Genomic DNA, 19664 nt, shown 5'->3' with positions numbered 1-19664 from the left:
GTGAGTCTGGGCCAGGGGGCAGTGGGGAGCAGGACCCTGGGTGCTAGAGGATTACTGGCTGGAGCCAAATTTCTTCTGAGCTCTGGAGGCCCTGCAGCAGGCCAGCCTCGGGCCCTGTCAGCCTTGGGCAGAGACGGCATAGCCACAGAGTGGCAAGGGCTGGTTTGCCTGCTGAAAGGCCAGGGACCGTCTGAGCCCAGAGATGGCCACTGGCAAGGACTGGAGCCTGTAGAATTAGACTAGCAGGCGTCTCAGATACTTCTGGCCTCAGACAAAGCTATTTTCAAATCTCCATCTTGGGGCACATTGCCAGGGGCTGGGGCCTGATGAACTGAGTTCGGAACAGGCTGACAGTTCAAAGAACATCAGAGCTGAAAAAACCTCAGGAGACATCAAGAGCAACTCTTTCAATATGTAGATGAAGAAACAGGTCCTGTGACAGCGAAGGCCTCATTCTTGTCACTCAGCAAGCATCCAGGACCAGAACCTGGGTCTCTGGCTCCCAGCTAAGCCCTTTCCCAGCCACGCTTGGCCTCCTCAGTTATTCTGAAAGTGCTGGGCCTTAACCATCTGACCCGCCACTTCTCCAATGGCTTTTGGCCTTGCCACACCCACAGCAGGACTCCTCAGTTTTAAGGCCCCAGTAAGTCAGCTAGGATGGGGGTAGAGGAGGGGCCCAGGATTAGGCCCCAGCTCTCTCAGGCAGCTGGCAGTCCTCTAGCAGGGGTCTTGTCCAGGAGACAGAGACCCAAGGCATCAAGGAATGGAGATACAAACCCACGGAGAGAATCTCATGGGCCCTGGGTATCTGGGGCTCAGGCCAGAGGCTAAGGCCTGGCAGGGCAGGGTGTCTACTGAAGGCCGGACAGGGCCCTGTGCCACCGCGGCATCTTTGGTAGGGCAGTGGGGTTGACTGAGGGCAGGGGGTAAAGTGCAGGCCCAGGCTCTCTGCCCAAGAGACTGGGATTCCCTGGCTTGGCCATCCTGGCTCTGGGGCCTCCTTTGTATCCTGGGGGGGTAAGGGATGTGCCCAGGGCACGGTGGTGGGGACAGAGCCAGGCGTGAGGGAGCCTGCTGCTCTGAGCAGGCCAGACAGTGGGGAGATCGGGTTTCAGCCCAGCTGTATTTTGGGCTGGATAGGCTGGGGGCTGAGCTAGGCAGGCACAGCTGCCCCTAGAGGGGCACTCTCCTCTCCAGCACACATACACCACCTCCACTCAGACAGGCCACCATCCACCATCACCCCCCCCACACACACACACACACACATTGCAGGCCAAGAGGAGTCAGGGGCCAGGCCTGTGGCTAGTGAATCACTTTGGGCTTCTCAAGACTGTTGCTGAGTTTCTGTAGTGTCTTCTTGATTCTCAGCGCAGTGAGGCGGGCACAGGGGTTGGGGTACCAGCACTCCCGAATCATCTGAGCCAGGCCTGAGAGGACCTGGGGGAGGGAGAGAAAGACCAAGGAGAGGAGCAGGATGTGGGACAGAGAAGATGGAAAGGAGGAGGTGAGGGGAGTGGCCCAGTCATAGAAAGACACAGGCAGGACAGAAAGGGTGAGAAGAGGGAGAGGGTGTTGAAAAGGAGGAGGGGGAGGAAAGACAGAAGCGGTAAGGGGGGGATGGAGTGATCCAGGTAAGGATGAAAAGAGTAAAATAAAAAAAGGAAGAGGAAGAGAGTGAAGTGAGGAGGGGAATGGAGAAAGGCAGGCAGGGCAGAAAGAGAGACATGATTCAGATCTTCAGGAGCTCAGACCCCCCTCAGTGAGCAGCGTCCCTCCCCCACCCTCCACCGTGATCCAGGAAAGGGAAGCTATACAAGCCTTGAGGCTCCTGCATCCCCATCAGCAACCACCCCAGTGCAGAGGGCAGTGTCTCCCAGCCCTCCGCCACCCCTGGCTCGGCCCAGTGAGTGGGTGGTGGGCATTACCCCCGGAATGCATGTATCCAGCGAAGAACCCACCCCAGGAAGCTCAGTGGCCCCACAGTGAGCCAGCCCTACCTCCAGTTGGCTCCTGAGAGGGATTTTATGTGCGTGTGTATATGAATGCATGTGTGGCTTTTTGTGGATATGTATGTTGTATAAAAATGTACATGTGTCTATATATACATATGTGTATATAGGTATACATTTATTCATTCTTTTCATAAACATCCATTGCACACCTATTATGTGCCAGGTACTGTCATAGGTAACGGATATATAAGAGTTGTGAAGGAGACATGCTCTTTTATCTTCCCAGGGTCAGCAGTCTGACATATACATGTTTGTATATATATATGTGTCTGTGAGTGGATGTTTAAGTAGAAGCTTGTGCATGCCTATGTGTGTTCATATTCACATGAGTATGTGTCTTGTAAAAGTACAGGGAGTGTTTTGAGGAAAGATAAAAACAAACAACAAAAATTTCATAGCAAGATATGCAGTAGAGAACCTCTGATTTTTCTGGCAAGGTGAAGGGTTCTGAAAATCCCAGAATAACAAGAGGGTCCCTGGGGGTCCATAGGCCAGTGATGTGGGCGGTACCATGGAATCTATCCCCCAGAGTCTATCCAGGTAAAGCAGAGGCCTCAGGCACAAGTTTCGGGCCCAGAAACCCCAGCTGTGAGCCACCACCCCATACCATCCCAGCCCCTGTGGAGGCCTCACCGGGTCTGCAGCCAGCCTGTTGGGGATGGTGGGGGTCTGCTGGTCAACACACACCACCTTCTTCATGTCCTCAAAGCTGGGATCATTGGGCACCATGTCATAGAAGGGTGGCCTATAGTCCTCCACAATGCCTGGGAATGGAGGGTGGAAGGGATAGTCACTTGGGACCCCAAGAAGGCCCAGTACTACCTAGAGGAGAGCCTTGCCCACTCTCTGTCTCAGGGGCCTAGAACCAGCTGCCTGATCATGCTACCCTTGAGAGGGACACTAAAATATTATAAACACATTATTACATATTAATAATTACTACTACCATTTATTTTGCACTTACCATGTATCAGGCATTATGCTATACATGCTTTATATGCATTATCCTGCCTTTACAATAACCTTATGGGGTGGGTACTATAATTACCTGCATTTTACAGATGAAGAAATGAATGCTCAGAGAAGTTGAGGCCAAGGTTACACAGCTGGTAATGACAGAATCAAGACTTAAACTCATCTCGTTAGATTCCTAGGCCAGATCTTGTTCCAGCCTTTCCACAGCTGCTTCCCATCCAGGGTCCAGGTACTGCTCCCAGGTCCCAACTATCACAGATGCCCAATAATATCAGCGTTTACCTAGCACTTGCTGTGTGCCAGGCACTGTCCTAACTGCACTGCATTAAATCCTCACAATAATGCTATGAATGTGCAATATTATGAGCTCTATTCTACCAGCAATGAAATTAAGGCCAGCAAGGTTAAGAAGCTTATCTAAAAGCACAGGTAATAAGTGACAGCTAGGATTTAAGCCCCCAAAATATAATCAAAGGCCATGCTCTTGACCTCCAAGCTACACTTCAAGGAGAATAGCTGGTTGACTCCTGGGTGAGGATGTAGAATCAGGAGAAGGAGGAGACAATGCCTCACTTAAAGGAAACCGATTTTTACTCAAGTGTAAAGAATATCCACCCCCCTTTTAGGGATGGCACAGGCCTCCGCTGACCCCTCAGCCAGCAGCACTGCTCCCCTCCTTATACCAAGTGCGCAATCCTTAGCAGGAGATTTCTGAAAATAATGCCTGTGGAGCTGCAGATAGCTCCGGCAGCAGAGGCCAGGCCTGGAAAAAGTGCCCTGTGCCCCACCCTGCTTCCCAGGCTGAGGCTGGGGACCAGGGCCACACAGCTACACACCCACAACCCTGGGAGAGCCTTCACCAGCTGTTCTCCCCATGGCGGGCTTCCAAGCCGGTCCCTGTGCCGCTCGTGCCCTAATCAGTGCTGCACAGAGGCCTGAGCGTGTCTAATGGGCCTTTAATCAGTGCCGGGGCTGACACCAGATTACAGTGTTTATAATGCGCCGCGAATCTGTGTGGGGCTGAAAGAGCTTCCCTCCGCCCCAGGAGTCTGAAGTCAGCCTCCCCCTCAGTCCCGGCTGGTCCAGCCTTCCTTTCCTGCCCGCTGCCTGGTCCAAGGGTCCTTTGCTCCTTCAAGGTACCCCCTTCCCTGACTCCAGCCTCTAGAGCTGACTGAGAGTTCATGGTTGAAGGGTAGGAACCTGAGCCCCTTGAGTCTCCCAGAGGGATTGGTTACACCTTGGCCTCCACCTGTCAATGACTGCTGAGGGCAAATGAAGCTTGGCATGCAGCTGGCTTCTCATGGATGTTCAGGAAATGAGGATGTCCCTCTCCCCAAGGAACAGAGCTCATGTCATATCCTGAGGCTTGTCTCCAGGACTCCTGGCAGCCCCACCCCATGGGCAGCCTCCATAAGGACTGATAAGCCTCCCACCTATCCATCCACCCACCGCAGGGCTCAGAAGGCACTTGCCACAGGGCTGCCTACTATATGGGGCCAGCAGGAATGAGGTCCCTATGCCTGCTTCCTGCCACTCCAAATCTGAGTCCCCTGTGGCACCCACAGCAATAATGAGGAAGTACTAAGTAGGCAGTTCAGGTACTGTTGTATCCCACATTTTTGTGGGCAAGGAAACCAAGGGCCAGAGAGGTTTAAGCAGCACAGTGTGATAAACAGCACTGGCCCTGGAGTAGGAATGCCTAGTTTCAGACCTTGGTGCTGTATCTAGCCAGCTGTAATTCTGTGTCTCAGTCCCCTCATCTGTAAAATGGGGATGATACTGTGTCAGGGATTCATTATGACAAGAGTAATTGCCACTAATATTTACTGAGCTCCAGAACAGCCCCAGATACTGTCCTAAATACTTTATTTGGATTATCTCAACAATTAGAAACAATTTTTATTCTCATTTTACAAATGAGGAAACCACGGCACAGAGACGTTAAGTCACCTGCCCATGGTCAGTGGCAAAATCGACTTGAACGGAGGCAGTCTGATCCCCAACCCATGCTCTTAACTACTAAGTGATACCAGCTTTCTGCCAACACAGGACGATTAAATAAGACAATACATGCATATCACATGGTATCTGGCACATATTTAAGCTCAATAAATGTTAGCTGCTATTAATATTTATGTTATTATCACTTACCCAAGATTTCACAGCCAGAATCACAAGACTCGCAGACTCACATGAACCTTAAAAGGTTGCTCAGCTGAACCAGCTGGTGAATAGCAATGAATGGAACACAGGCAGTCTGGCCACAAGCCCCTTGGGGCACAGGCACCAGCCACAGTAGGAAGCCCCCCTCTCCTGCTGTCTAGCCACTTGCTCCATTCCCCTTTCCTCACCCTGGGCAGGGTGGGTCCTCACCATTGACAATGGTCCGCCGGGTGATCTCCCACAGCACCAGGCCAAAGGCCCAGATGTCCGTCCACTTGTAGGACTCGAAGCAATCGGTGCGGATCTGCTCATCCAGCACCTCGGGGGCCATGTACCGCTTGGTGCCCACTCGTGGGTTGTTGCCAATGTCCAGATAATCGCTACCCTGTGAGTGCATCACAGCCAGGCCTGTGGGTATCAGGGCTGTCACTTCTGCCGCTCACCGGAGCCCACAGACAGGGTGGCCCCAGGCTGGGGTCCAGGGAGCAAGGTGAGGTGGGAGGTGAGGTACTGAGAGGCAGGCAAATGGAGACCTGCCCTGAAGTGGGCTGGGAGAACAACTGACCCCGTTGTGCTTCACCTGTGTAGGGCGCTAGGTGCCCAGGAGCCCAGCAAGATGTGAGTGAGCAAAGCAGGCATTATCACTCCCATTTCACAGAGCAGAACCCTTAGGCCCCATGAGGAATGGCAATGTAGTCAGTGAAGCCAGGATGAGAACCCGGGTTCCTAGCTCCCAGCCCCGTTCTTCAGCTCCTGGAGCGGCGGCGGTGGGGGGTGGGGTGGGGTGGGGAGGCATTTAAGCTTAAAAAGAGTGTTAGGCAACTTGTGGGGCTCTTGTGGGGGTGAAATGAGATAGCAAACATCTCAAGTTTTAAAGCTCCAGTCAGTATCGCCACGTGGCAGGCACGGACAGAGGCAAAGGCAGAATCAAGTGGAGAGGGAGAGCGAGTGCGAACTGCGAACCCGAAACCCCGTCGCCTTGCGGAGAGGCCGCCCCTTCCCTGCCCCGCCTCCTGGAAGGGCCCACCTTACCCCACCCCACTCCCTACGAAAGGCCCGCCCCTACCCCAACCGCCTCACCCAGGTCTGCGATGCAGCACTGCAGGTTGCTCTTGACCAGCACGTTGCGGCTCTTGAGGTCGCGGTGGGCGATGGCTGGCTTGCCCTGAGTGCCAAAGATCTCCACGTGCAGGTGCGCCAGGCCGCAGGCCGCGGACACAGCTAGCCTTAGGGCCAGCTGGGGCTCCAACGTGTGCCTCTGCAGGAAGTCGTAGAGGGAGCCATGCTCGTGGAAGTGCGTGATAAGCCACAGCTGCGTGCTTGAGTTGCGGGAAGTCATGTCTGAGGCAATAAAGCCTGTGGGCAGAGGGTCAGGTGGCTCAGCCAAGGGTCTAGGGATGAAGGAGGCTGGACTGGTCAGGGTCAGGGCTGGGACGGAAGGCACAGGATGACTGGGTCAGGGCAAACCTGGGGCTGGGGTGGAGGCTGCTCTGGCTTAGGTCAGAGAGGAAGCCAGAGTCAGAGGTTGGGGCTGAGGGCGGGCCAGGAGTCCTTCAGGGTTTGGTCAGTGTCCAGAGGCTGGGGACTCCAGCCCTAAGTGCAAGAGGATGAAAACCCCCGGTCTGGCATAGCGCCGCCACCCCCTACCTCCCTCCTCCCCGCCCGCTTGCCTAGGATGTTGTCATGTCTGAGCAACACTGTGTTGTAGATCTCAGTCTCCCGGAACCAGGACTGTTCATCCCTCGAGGAGAATATCTTGATTGCCACACTCTCGCCATGCCACAGGCCTCGCCACACCTCGCCATAACGGCCCTTCCCTGATCCAGTGGTCAGAGGGGAGGGAGGAGGTCACAGCAGCCCCCAGAAGAGCTGCCATCTTGATGCTGCAGTGATTCGCCTGCTGAACCCCTGATGCTCATGTTTACCTTAATCCAGACCCAATCCAGCAGGCAGGCGTCCCTCACCAGCCTCTTGTTCCTGACTGGCCCTGACCCACCAACAACCCACTCCCTGCCCAAGAGAATTCCCATTCTGAGCCAGGCTGGTCCTGCCTGTGACTCCAGAGGCCGAGAGCTGTCTTACCCCTCCAAGCCCATGGTCCCCATCCCTGTGGCTCACACACTGCTCACCCACACACTCCACCAGGGCCACCTGCCGTGCCACTGTCCTCTGCACCAGGAAGGGGAGTCCTGAGCCACTGCCTGTTGTGCAGTCACTGTTCAGGAGGTCCTGGAGGTACCAAGGAGCCACTGAGAGGCTGTCCCTCACCCAGCCTCCTCCTTTCTCAGACTGGCCCCTGCCACTGGGTCTTTCTCTGCATGCTCCTCCCTCCCTCACCCAGTCCCCCACCCACTGGAGTGTCTGTGACTAAGCCTTTCTGGGCTACCTGTCACTCTGCATTCCCTCTGAATCTGTGGCTTCTGTCTATCCCTTCCCCCACCCTGTGTCCCAAGGTCTCCATGATCATACCCCCAACATGCTGTCCCCCTGCTCGGATGCCTTCAGAATGAGCCTGGATTCGCCCAGCTCGCTGTGCAGGCCCAGCTGTTTCTTCTGCCTCCGCCGGACATGCCAAAGGCCCAGGGCACCCAGGACCACCAGGGCCAGCAAGGCTAGCACAGGGCCCAGGATCAGAGGCAGCTGGCCATCTACTTGCGGCTGCTCCGGGGTTGGGGTGGCTGCTAGAGGGGGGACATTGAGACCCAGCTTCCTTAAGGCCAGACACCCCCACACACTTTGGCACTCTGCCGTTAGATCCCAGGGTCCTGCCCCCCCGACCCTGCTGGCCAGAGCATGAGAGGAAGGCAGGGTGAGAAGGCAGAGTCTAAGAAGATGGGAGGGGTTGCTGAGGCAGCAGGACGTACCCTTCAGCTCCAGGGACACGTTGTGGTTGCAGAGGGAGCTGTAGCAGCAGTAGTGGTTGACAAACTCAGTGGGGTGTCCCCGGCAGAGTTCTTGGTCCACGTTCCCACAGCCTCGATGTTCCCGGAGGTACCTTCCCTCCTCCCGCACCAGCACTACGGTGCACCAGGCTCCCTGGCAGGTAGGCCCCTTGCAATATGGGTTCTCGCATGTGCAGGTCACCAGTGGGCCCCGAGAGGACTTTACAGGGTCGCCTGAAAGACACAATGGAAGCTCAGTCACTCTGGGCCCAACTCCCCAGGCGGGGCCCAATACCCATTGCCCTCTCCCTTCTAATCTTTCAGACAAACCCCTTGAGACCTTGGTCTCTTAGTTTCACCCCCAGATTATCCTTCCCTCCAGAGCCTGGCCCCTACCAGGGGTAGCTGAGACTATGAGAACCAGGCCTCTGTCCCTTTCCTGATCCTAGGACTTCCCCTCCAAGTTCCAGGCCCAGCCCTGGCCCCCAACCTCTAATCCTGAGGGCTCTTCCAGGCCCTCCCTGCCAACATCCCCACTCTATGCATCCCCCTTCCCCAGATAGAGGTACCCATCCTAGAGTCTGGCAGAACACCAGCCAGAACAGCAAAAGAGCACTGGAGTAGCTGGTCTAATTGAGCCTGTCTTCTGCCCTCCAGCCAAGCTCTGAAGTCCCTTTTTCTCAACCCCTCAAACTCAGCCCCAGCAAGAGCTGAGCCAGAGAGCCCCTTCTCCATTCAGGCCTGTTTCCTACCATACTCACCCTGGGTCAGGCCCAAGGCCAACAGTAGCATCAGAAGGCTTCTCCTGGGGGGGTCCAAGGTCATGATCCTGGAGAGAGGATCAGGAGAGGTGGTGCAGTAAGATCTGTGAAATGTGATCCCCTCAGTGTTTTCAGCCACTGACCGTGGGTCCCTCCCACCCGGAGGAAATCACTGGGAGTGTTTTTAGGAGGGGACAGGGAGGCCTCCTCCCTACTCCGTGCATCTGGCTTTGGGGTGGCGCCTGCAGGGGAAGTCCTGGTTCACTTCCCCATGGAAACCATCCTGTTAGGGGTAAAGGGTGGGGAGCCATGTTTAAGTGACTGAGAGCTTGGGGGACTCCCAGCCCTGCGACCCTGCTGCTGAGCTCCAGCTGGAGGGCACAGAGGGCACGGGGCTGGGGTAGAAGGACCACCTCTTCAGCAGCACCCCCTTCTGACCTCTGCCTACTGCTCACCCCCTTCCAACCTCCCCCCTGCCCACCCCTTCCCCAGTGCCCCCCCAGCCCTGGCTGCCTCAAACATAAACAGGCTCCTGTCTTCACTTCCTGCCATTCAGGGTCCCGCCAAGCTGGGAACAGGAATCAAGATTGTTTAGATTGGGGTCTGGATAGAACAGGCAGTCACGCACGGCATGGAGTTCTGGTCACATTCTCAGGGCACGCTCGGGCAGGCACAGGGTCGGGAGGAGTCACCTGGGGTTGGAATACCCCCATGACAGAATCCTAGGGGGACACCTTGTGAATCTCAAAGCCCTGCTCCTTATTTTGGAGAATATAGGATTAAGGCTCAGACAGGGCAGGAGACTTGTCCAAGTCCACACAGGATTCAGTGGCGGTACCAAGAGTACAACCCAGGTGTCTAGACTCCCAGTCCAGTGTTCTTTCCATGCTATCTCCCAGCCCACAGTGGCAGCCCATGTCTGAGCCACCAGGGCTGTAGCAACCACACAAAGCTTTCGCAGGGCTGGCTTAGGCTAGGTGACAGGAACCTCTTTGCAAGCTCACCCAAGTATAAGCAGCCCTTTCTGCACAATTCCCTGGCCCCCTTCTCTTTCCTTGCTGTCCTGGGAAAGGGTGGGAGTCAGGGCAACGATGTGAGAAGGGAAGTGAAACACACTTAGACACTGAATGTTTGATCTTCCATGGCTGGTTAAGGTTAAACTTTTCCAGAAGTTGGATGGAGTGTTAAGGAGAACCAGTCCCCAAACCTGGTTCCAAACCAACTAGTGCTTCAGAAGCTATCCCCTACTTCATTTCTCAAAGGTTTAGAACAAGAAGATAAGGGCTGGGGCTGCAGCAAGAAGGACTGAGGACAGAGAGTAAGAAGGACTTTCTGAAAGGCAGTCAAATACGCAGGCATTTGCCTGGGGACTGGATGTCCAAATAGGGCCAACTAACATGAGGGAGGGGGAGTGTCTTCTGGCATCACATGGTGGGGCTGGTGGGGCTGGGCAGATGGCTACACAGGCTACAGAAGACCCATAGACTAAGAATGGTGCCAAGTGAAGATCCAAGATGCTCAGGCTCTCAGGGCAGGATGGCTGGGAGGGTGCGGGGAGCTTCGTATGCCTCCCTGGCTGGTGGCAGCTCTGGCCTTCCTGCCTGGGCTTCCTCTGCCCCAGAGGCCCAGAGCTGGGGGAGGAAATGGGCTGCTGCAGCTGTGTCCCCAGCCTTTGCCTGACCTCCTGCCTCTTGTCCCTCCTGGCAGGCAGTGAGGACTCCAGCAAGCACTCTGTGGTGGGACTGGAGGCTGGAGAGGGAGTCCCAGACAAGCTGAATTTGTCCACAGGGGTATAGGCAGAAAGCCATCCTTGGCAGCAGCCTTTGCTTGCCCAGAAAGCAGCTAAGGAAAGGGCATGGGGCAGGAAGGAAAAGGTGGAAAACAATGCGGGTGGATCTGGCATCCTCCTATGATCCTCTACCCATGCTCCACTTCTCTGAGCTTGCCCCAGTGCGCCCTCTCACCTGCTCTGTCATGCATCAAAATGGCCTGAAGGCTCGGTTAGAAATGCACATTCTTTGGTCTCACCCCCACTCCAGATTCTGATTTGGTCAGAATCTGGGACCAGCAAGAAACATGCAATTTTTAAAAGTTCCACAGGTCATTCTAACCAGTGGGTACCATCATGTCCCACACAACATTAAGACTGGTCCCCATGCTGCCATTTCTCAGGGCCGGCTGGGTGAGTAGGAGTGGGGTACAGTGGGCGGACTGTCACTCCCATCCAGGGACCTCCCTCTGTACTGGAGGAGATGGGACTCACAAGGCTAAACACAAAAGTTAGGGGCTTGGAGACACTATGGAGGGAGGGTGGGGTGAGGCCTTTGCTCTTGACATCCCCCTCAAGCCTCCCAGCCCAGGAACAGAACAAGGAGAGCCTGGTGGCATTTGCAGCACCCACCTCTGGTTTAATCCTGGGGATGTGGTGGGGTAAAATTGTCACCGTGCAATTCCTAACTGTGCCCAGTGTAAGGTTAAGCACAGAAGGGTGCTGAGTCCTGACCAGTCCAAACTCAGAGCTGACCCTGTGTGATTCAACCGGCAACCTGGCTCTGGTAGAAATGGATTCCTGGGGACCGATGGCATCCTTTCATTTTCAAGCAAAACTTTGTGAAAGACCTCTAGCTGACAGAAGCATCACTGTTGCAGGCCAGAAATCACAAATGCTAAACTAATATTAAACATTAACTTACCAGTGTAAACTCTTTAGTAATAAGAGCCAACCTTCTCTGAGTATGACTTAGGTGCTAAGCACTGAACTTTAATGGTTCATCTCATTTAATCCTCATAACAACCCAATGGGGAAACTAAGGTTCGGGGATGTTACGTTTCTTCCCCATAATCACCACATGTATCTTAATCAACTTAAATTACTGATCATAACTTGTTCCTTGGTCACTTTATTCTTCCAATTGTTTGGCATTGGGTGAGCCCCACAAAGGAGGAAAGAGTGAGTGGGTCATGCCAACATTAACAGATTGGTTGCCCACTGCTGCTGTCATCAAGAGGTGCCCGGTTTGGGGTTTATTTAGAAAGGGAGGCAGAAATCATCTGTTAGCTGTAGGCTAGTCACAGGTGGGAGAACCAGAGTAGGGCTGTGCTTGGAAGGTAGCTGTCCATCTTTCCTCCCCATCACACCTAAGGGGTCGATAAAACCTGCTCCCACCAGCAGCAATAGCTCAGCACAGTAGTGACTGTCAGGGGGCTGGAAGCGCCTCACTCGGCCCACCTGCAGGTCTGACCCAAACAGCAGAGAGCCAGGCTGAGCTGCTCCTCCCAGGCTGCCCCTTCCCAGACACGAAGAACTTTATCTGCATCACTTCATTAGCTTTATAGCATCACTGGGATGTAGCACCCCAGCTGCATGTTAGGGTCTCAGACAGAACACAGAGGCGGCACAGAGGGCAGCATGTGTGTGGGCTCTGGCTCTCGAAGACTTGGGTTCAAATCCTGCCTCTGCCACTTAGAGCTCTGAGATTTGGACCAAGTTACTGAAACTTTCTGAGCTTTAGGCTTCCCTGTGTAAAATGAGAATAATAATAGTAGTCATTTCATAGGTATAATGTAGTATCTACTTAGCATAGTACTAAGTGGTACATAGTAGGCACTTAACAAATGTTAGCAAAAACCCAACTGTCATTTACACCATCCATGGAGCTTTGGACAAGTGATTCAAGTCTGAATCGGTTTCTTTTGTAGGACAAATATAATAACCCCCTTTCTGCTAAGTTGTGGCAAGGATTACATGAGAAAAAATATATGTCTGTATAGTAAGTACTCAATAAATGGGAGCTACCTTTAACCACACAGTGAGATGGAAGGACAGGTACTAGGACAAACGGGGCAGTCAGGGATTAGAGAGGATAGACCTGATTCATTCAGAAGCTGCCCATAAATAGAGAGGGGGTGAAAGCTACTGTCCGCTATGGCCCTGATTTTGGAGGAAAAAAGAGGGGGTGGGATTAACAACACTGGCCTCCAAGGGGGACTGGAAACCTGGGGTTCCCTCCTGCAGGGAGATTGGGACCCCTCTGGCCATGGCACTCAGATGCTCTGACCATGCAGGTGAGAGGTGAAGCTCGCGAGCTGGAGTTACAGGGTCAGATTCCTTAAGCAAGAGCTGCAAGGGCTGGTCTGGGAAAACTGGACTTCAAGGGGAGGCTCAAAACGTTTGAGGAGGACCCTCACTCCCAGGTCAAGCCAGCCGCCTGGAGGGACATGCGACCCCTTCTCTGTGAGCGCAGCAGGGCAGAAATCCTGCCCTTTTACATGGATTAGGAGAGGAGAACAGAGAAGTGGCCCAGGGGCAGTTTTTTGATTCCGGGTACAGTCCAGCCCCCTCCCACCCTCACGTGGGGTAAGGGGCAGACGCGCGGGAGGGCGAAGAGACAGCTCGAGCTCCTGAAGAGCTGTGGCTGACCCTGTGGCTGCCTCTCTGGGGGTCTCTCAGGGATCTGCCCTAAGGAAGGGCCCACTCGGGGTGGAGTCAGGCCGCCCCCCACCCGACCCCGCCCGCGGACCTCTTCTCACCTCTGGGCCTGCCCGGCGGGCAGCGGGGCACAGGCGTGTGGCGACGGCCGCGGTCGCACCACGAACGCTGGATGGCAGGCCGGGGCCCGGGCGCGGCCGGGATGGGGCTGGGGCCGGGGCTGGCGAGGGGCTGGGGCCGGGGAGGGGCTCGCTCGGCGCTGCTGATGCGGCGGCCTCCCGGGACTGGGAAAGGGGCTGGAGCAAAAATGTTTCTTATTCCAGCGTCTTCCTGCTTGGCCCCGGCTCCACCACTCCCTCCTAATAAACCGTTTCCTATTGCCCAGCTCGCCGACGGGCCGCCGGCTCGCCCCTCGCTGGGGCTGCCAGGACCCGGACCCTCCCCTGCGCAGCTCCCAGACCCCGGGGACAGCCGTCCCCTCAGCCGCCCCCAGCTCCGGGATCGCAGCCCGTGCGCCCGCCCCGAGCCTCCCACATCCGCCGCCCCGAGGGGGCGGGCCTTGGACTCGGGCGGCAGGGGTCCCGTGGGGTCCGGTCCAGAGCCATAGGGGCCAAAGCTGGAGCCAGGGGTAGGCGTAGGGGTGGGAGTGGGGTGAGGTGGGGGCGCCCCCTGCCGCTCGGAGCCGCTTGGGCTGACCTGACATCCCGGGATGGGAAGGGGTCACCGCGGGAAGGACGTGCGGGGAGGGGTTAGGGGACAGAAGTTACTGGCCTTCCCCACCTTCAGCCCCCCGGCCCTCGGCCTAGGAGGCTTGCAGCACCAAGGGCAAAGCTCGGGGCTAGCAGGGTTTGAACAATTTGAGCACCCTCCACCCCCCCCACCCCCGCCTTCGGGGACGCCCCCTCGGTCCAAATCCTTCAGCCTCCTCCCTCCGGCCCCTCCCGCCCCCTCCCGCCCCCTCCCGCCCCCTCCTGTCCCTCCTCAGCGCAGGGTAAACAGGCCCAGATGAGGCCGATCTGTCTCGGTGGTGAAGACAGTGCGTGTCCCCCCCCCACGCCCCCCAGACTCCCGGAGACTCAGCGAAGCCAGCGACAAGGGCTCCTCCCCTCACCCTGGGCCAGGATGGAGGGACAGAGGCTGGGCACTTTTTAGACTGTCCCCTTTGAGGCAGGCCCGTCACCTCACTACATGGAGTTTTAGAGATGGGGACCAGAGCCTCCCTCTGGACGCTGCTGGGACAAGGTGGACAAGGTTTGGGGGAGCGGAGCAGAATGGCTCCCCCTCCCCTCCAAACAAACTCTTCCTCCTGATGCCCTCAAACAGGCTTAAGGCACTGATACCCTTGACTTGCTATGCTCCAACCACTGTGAGCACCTTGAAGGCAGGATCCCCTTTGATTCCTAGCCTCCCTGTTGTCCACCACCACTGAAGCCTGGGAATCCAGGCTAGTTGCAGAAGCTTAGACCACAGACACCTCTCCATGCCTCAGCCCCTCATCTGCTAAATGGACATAATAAACAGTGCCAGCTTCCCAGGGTTGGGTGAGTCTGACACAGGGTAGGCCTTCAATGGAAGTGTTTAATTAAATTCACAAATGAAAAGGCTGAGGAGGCAGTGGCCTCAGCCAAGTAGAAAGACATGGGTATTAGAAGCAAGAGCAGACCTCTAGGTGTCTTGCTCTGATATGGAGATTCTGTACGATGGGCTAGGGACTCCAGCCCTTTGACAGGAATACAGGCTAAAGGCTCAGACAGGCATCAATTGTTGACTGACGGCACTTCCTTTGCTGAAACCCTCCCCACCCCGCAGCTGCTTCACAACTTGTGAGCCTGTGAATTCCAGAACCAAGGCACACCCAAATTTCAGAACTGTGTCCTGTAGCCAATAGGAAGTAGTATGGGATTATAGTGTCTGCTCTTTCAGATTATAGTGGCCACTTGGCGCTATTAGCTGGAGACTTGGGAGTGTGGCCACTTGTCTGTCTTTCATACCCACTCTTTCCCTGCCCTGTGATGGCTTCTGATAAACCTCTCCCAGCCCATGGCTCTCTGTCCTGGGACATGGAAGTGTGGGATTTCCCAAGGGAAGCGTTCAGTCTGAGACACACACTGAGAAAAGAAACATCGAGATGGATGAGAGCTGAGAGTCGCCCATGTGAGTCAGTGGTGGTGGGGGACTTTATCTGGGAATGGTTCATAAAATAGATAAAAGTAGAGTACTTTTGGAGGAGGAAGACAAGGGCCTGATGGGGAACGGGCTGTTCATCAATGCTGGCTTCTCAGCTACACTCTCCCCTCCTCCCTTCACCCCTCACCCCCGCCCCCAGGCATTGAGCCCTCTGGGCCTTGACTCTTGCTCTTTGGAGCTTCTTGTGAAACCAGCCGCTTCCAAAGCACGCAGAGAAGCTGGGGCAGGCATCAGAGAAGGGACAGAGTTGAAGAAAGCAGTGGAGACTGAGCCCAATGAGGAAAGGGAAAAGGAATTGCAGACTGTGTCCAAGTCTACAAGAATTAATTACACAGAAGGACCAGCTGTTCCCCATAATCAGAGAGGACAGAACAAGAGGAAATAGGCCCAAAGGACTGAGATGTAAATTTAGATATTCGGAAGGATTTCCCAGCAGTGCGTGAGGCAGAAGCCTGGAGCTCCTGGGAAGGGTATGTGGGTGAAACTTCAAGGAAACTCTCACCTATAGAAGACAAGTGACCTGAAGTCCAGCCTGAAGGCAGAGAAATAGATACCTTTACTTTTCAGGACCAGCTATGAGTGTTAAGTATCACTCTTGCCATCAGAGTGGGGGCCAACTTTATGGTTTTTTAATTTGTGTAGACGCAGTGTGCCACACTTGATTTAATGTTCTGCTGTTGCCAACTTGAAATTCTTAATAATGTTGAACAATTGGCTCAAGATTTTCATTTTGTACTGGGCCCCACAAATTATGTAGCTGGTTCTGCACCAGGATGAGTAGGAAGAAAAACAAGGGAAGAAAATTAGCAGAGGGTGAGCTGGGTTCTGCGTCTCTTAAATTGCAGAGTGGGAGAGTTAGATTAGACAAGGTAGGGATTTTTCAAATGTGAAAGACATGAAAACAGTAGAATAGGGTACCTGAGGAGAAAGAACTGGGGGTCTCATTCAGGAGAAAAGTGAGACAGATACCTGTGAATTCCGTTTTCCATCTATTCAACACAGAGGAGAGAATCCCGGCTGTGTGGGCTGGATGCAGCTAACTGTTGCCTGGAGGAAGATGGAGTGGCCTCTCTAGATCTCCTGCAGCTCAGGCAACACAGTGTCCTGGGTTCCAGGCCTAGATTACCTCTGGGCCTCAGTTTGCTCCTCTGTACACCGAGGTGGTTAGACTGGATATTTCCAAAGGTCCTTCCCAGCCTTATATGATCTTCTTTGACTCTAAGATTCAGGAAACTACCTGGTCTTCAGGTCCTGTCACCACATCAGGTAAAAAGGCAATTTGGCTGGTGCCAAGGTTTGGGGATGGTGGGGACAGCCCAGCACCTTAGGAAAAGGCAGGCAGACAGGGACCAGGTTGCCTGAGCCACAGAATTACCTTCCTCTTCCTCTCTAGCTCCTCCAAGATGTCCCCTACATGGGTTCCTCTGCTCCTGGCTCAGCCCTAAGCCCGAGGATGACTCATCTCAGGATGGAACCATTTGAGGAAGGGCTAGCGTGTCAGGGCAGGAGTCTGAGATTGGACAGTGGCTACAGTGCCTCGGGGTGGGTTGGCATGCTGCCTGGGCTCTGATGACATGCTGCTCCAGGACGACCTCCTCCCTCCTTGTCCAGTGACCTTTGGAATGTTCCTCCCTACAGGCCTTCTCAAGGCTCTGACTCTACCAAACTGACCCCACCAGAGGAGGAAGAGAAGGAGTGGAAAGAGGCCGAGCTTGGAGTGGGAGCCACTGTGTGTGAACATCAGCTCCCATGTCCATAAGAAAGGACTGATAATACCTTCTCTGCCAATTCTCAGAATAAAAGCAAAGTATCTGTGAGAGTCCTCTACCAGCTAAAAGCCCACACAGCCACCCATCTTGTTTTGAGGGAGGGAGGAAGGCTCCGCTGCAGGACAGGAGAAAGAGCTCAAATGGAGAGTCAGGAGACCAGTGGCTTGGCTGTGTGACAGGGGCCTCTATTTTCTTACCTGCTCAGAGGTGGGTGCTCAGTGAGGCTCTTCTAGTAATAGCTGCCTGAGGGCTTGTTATACAGATGAATGTGTAACTACTGCAGAGGATTTTGAAGTACGAGGCAGCCATTCTGAAACGAAATGCAAGACATTCCTAATAAAAACAGGGTAAAATAAATAAATAAGAATCTGCAGACAAGTTTATAATGAGAGGTGACTGCGCCCACCCTCAGACCTGCTTGCGGAGGCAACCCCCTTCTCAGAGTGTCAGCTATTCGTTTCTCTGGCACTTACTTTGATGACTCTAAATAATATGTTTACAATGGTATCTGTAGATTTTGTTCAGCTTTGAGGCATAACTGATAAATAAAATTGTAAGATATTTAAAGTATACATTGTGATAATTTGATATACATACATTGTGGTAGGATTCTTCCGCCTAGTTAACATATCCAGCACCTCACATATTGATTTATCTTGTGTGTGTGTGTGTGTGTGTGTGTGTGAAAACATTCAAGTTCTACTCTCTAAGTTAATTTCAATTATACAGTACAGTCTTATCAGCTATACTCACCATGTTTTACATTAGATCCTCAAACCTTATTCATCTTATAGCTGAGTGTTTGTACCCTTTTACCAACCTCTCCCTATTTCCTCCATCCACTCACCCCCAGTTCTATGAGTTTGACTTTTCTTTTTAGGTTCCATATATAAGGGATGCCATGCAGTATTAGCCTTTCTGCTATTTATAGATTTAAAAACTTCCAAATTTAGGTCACATAGATTCTCTACCTCCTAATTATTGATAATTTTGTTGTTATTTTGTAAATTTAAGTAATACCCCTTTATTTCCTGTCCTACTAATATCACACAGTGTCCCCTGACTCCTCACTAATTAAGGGTAGTGCCCCCCCCCCCCACCTTTCCCTAGAGCTGCAATTTTGCTGCAAAAAAGGAAGATGTGTCAGTCGATTAGCTTAGGTGAACGATCCCCACTGACGTTGGTGGGGCTCCCTTAAGGGCCTGGCTGAGCATCTTGGATGGCACAGGAATTCCTAGAGGCATCAAGACTTTTGCTCCCTCTGAAGAAAAGCAGGGCCTGAGTTTGCTGAGGTGAGGGTGGGCTGAGTGGGCTGGCAAGGGGGTGGGGGTCTGGTAGGCTCTGGGGTGCTGCTGAGGAGACCATTGCTGCTTGGGGACAGAGTCTGAGGGGTTTAGGGGACTATCCCCAGTGGAGAGGGCTTGGTATTTGGACAAGGATGGGGTTCCCAGGATTTGAGAGTAGGTAATGACCCTGGATGGGAGGCAGATTGTTTGACAGGGGGGTAGAGTGACTGGGCGAGGCCAGAGGCCAGCGGGATTTCCTTCAGCTCCAGCCACTCAAGTGGGTGGGACCAGATTGCTGGAGCTGGACACAGGAATCTGCCTTTGTTTCCAGCTGGAGGGGAAATGCCATAAATCCTGCCCCTTTCCCACCCCTCCGGCACCCATGCCCAGGCTCTGCCCTTCCCAGCACCAGAGAGCCTGGAACTGAGGAGCTGCAGCCAGCTCTTGTCTCCAGGAGGCCCTCATCCACAGGCCTCTGCTCCTTATTCCCCCAAGGCTAATCACTGGCATGGATGTGGGAGACAAGTCAAGGTCTGGAGTAAATAGCCACATAGCTCACCTCTTTCCTCTTCCTGGAAGGACCATGACTTTTCAGTTAAGAAAGATGTCTGGTCTAAAAGGAGGACTTGAGGGCAAGGCTTGGCCCTCCCTCAACCCACCAACTCCTGCTGCAAACGGCTACACAGACTAGGGCACTTCAACTGAAGTCATACAGGTTCTTTATGGAGCTGGATGGCCAGGGAATGCAAGGTGTTGGGGAGCAGACACGATAGGAAGAGGGGATAGGCCAGGAGCCCAGGGGGTGCTGGGGGGGTCCTGCCTTGATTTTTTTCTCTGTCAGTGAGTCTGTGTGATGCTTTATGCGCGCTTCTGTGTATGGCCTCTGGATGTGACAGAAGCTCATGGGCCAATGGGCCTGTGTGTACTTCTGTGCCTATGAGCCTGATGGCCCCTGTGGCACCCTGGCTGTGTGACTGTGGTCAAAGTTTCAGAGTCCATCCAACCCCAAGCCTTACCCACAAGTCCTGCCTTCAGACCCGGCGTCTTCCTTCACTGTGGAAAGGCAGGGTCCCTCTGAGGAAAGGAGAAAAGTGAGCAGGTTTGAATCCCTGCACGAACCCTAGCCAGATGTGTTTCTCAGCATGGCTGGCTGCGATGCGAGAGGGGAAGGGTCCTGAGAGATCAGGGTGAGGGAGG

General features: G+C 54.1%; 1 protein-coding gene and 1 long non-coding RNA gene across 5 annotated transcripts; one reads left to right on the top strand and one right to left on the bottom strand.

The window, feature by feature from the left end:
• Positions 1-328: 328 nt before the first annotated feature.
• ACVRL1 (activin A receptor like type 1) lies at positions 329-13736 on the bottom strand. 4 transcript variants are annotated; one of them, XM_090273199.1, is made up of 10 exons: positions 13327-13736; positions 8797-8900; positions 8018-8269; positions 7623-7831; positions 7283-7382; positions 6824-6970; positions 6234-6509; positions 5364-5561; positions 2649-2779; positions 329-1440 (listed from the first exon to the last, which is right to left on the bottom strand). In XM_090273199.1, the coding sequence occupies exons 2-10, from the start codon at positions 8858-8860 to the stop codon at positions 1306-1308; spliced, it is 1512 nt and encodes a 503-aa protein (XP_090129325.1). In that variant the 5' UTR covers positions 8861-8900; positions 13327-13736; the 3' UTR covers positions 329-1305. The 4 variants fall into 4 exon arrangements, with proteins under 4 accessions (XP_090129325.1, XP_090129324.1, XP_090129322.1 ...); XM_090273198.1 differs by having other exon boundaries at positions 7623-7834; positions 13327-13735; XM_090273196.1 differs by having other exon boundaries at positions 7623-7834; positions 8797-8864; positions 13327-13383.
• Positions 13737-15181: 1445 nt separating this feature from the next.
• Positions 15182-17748, top strand: LOC150011778 (uncharacterized). The gene is made up of 2 exons (XR_016510465.1): positions 15182-15379; positions 17051-17748. It is a non-coding gene; the product is annotated as an uncharacterized LOC150011778 (long non-coding RNA).
• Positions 17749-19664: the final 1916 nt, after the last annotated feature.

The sequence above is a fragment of the Furipterus horrens genome, unplaced genomic scaffold (assembly GCF_987537825.1).
Source record: "Furipterus horrens unplaced genomic scaffold, mFurHor1.1.pri manual_scaffold_4, whole genome shotgun sequence".
In the NCBI taxonomy this organism is placed as follows: domain Eukaryota; kingdom Metazoa; phylum Chordata; class Mammalia; order Chiroptera; family Furipteridae; genus Furipterus; species Furipterus horrens.
The sequence above is the reverse complement of the archived record's forward strand: the minus strand, read 5'-3'. Positions and strand labels throughout refer to the sequence as shown.

Bases quoted from the DNA above. Each gene is read 5' to 3' on its own strand.
- ACVRL1 (XM_090273198.1), bottom strand. From the start codon at position 8,860: ATGACCTTGGACCCCCCCAGGAGAAGCCTTCTGATGCTACTGTTGGCC. The intron at 6,971-7,282 runs GTGAGCAGTGTG...CCACTGGATCAG, and splicing joins GGCCCTGGTGGAGTGTGTGG to GGAAGGGCCGTTATGGCGAG. The intron at 1,441-2,648 runs GTGAGGCCTCCA...TCCCTCCCCCAG, and splicing joins ACAGGCTGGCTGCAGACCCG to GTCCTCTCAGGCCTGGCTCA.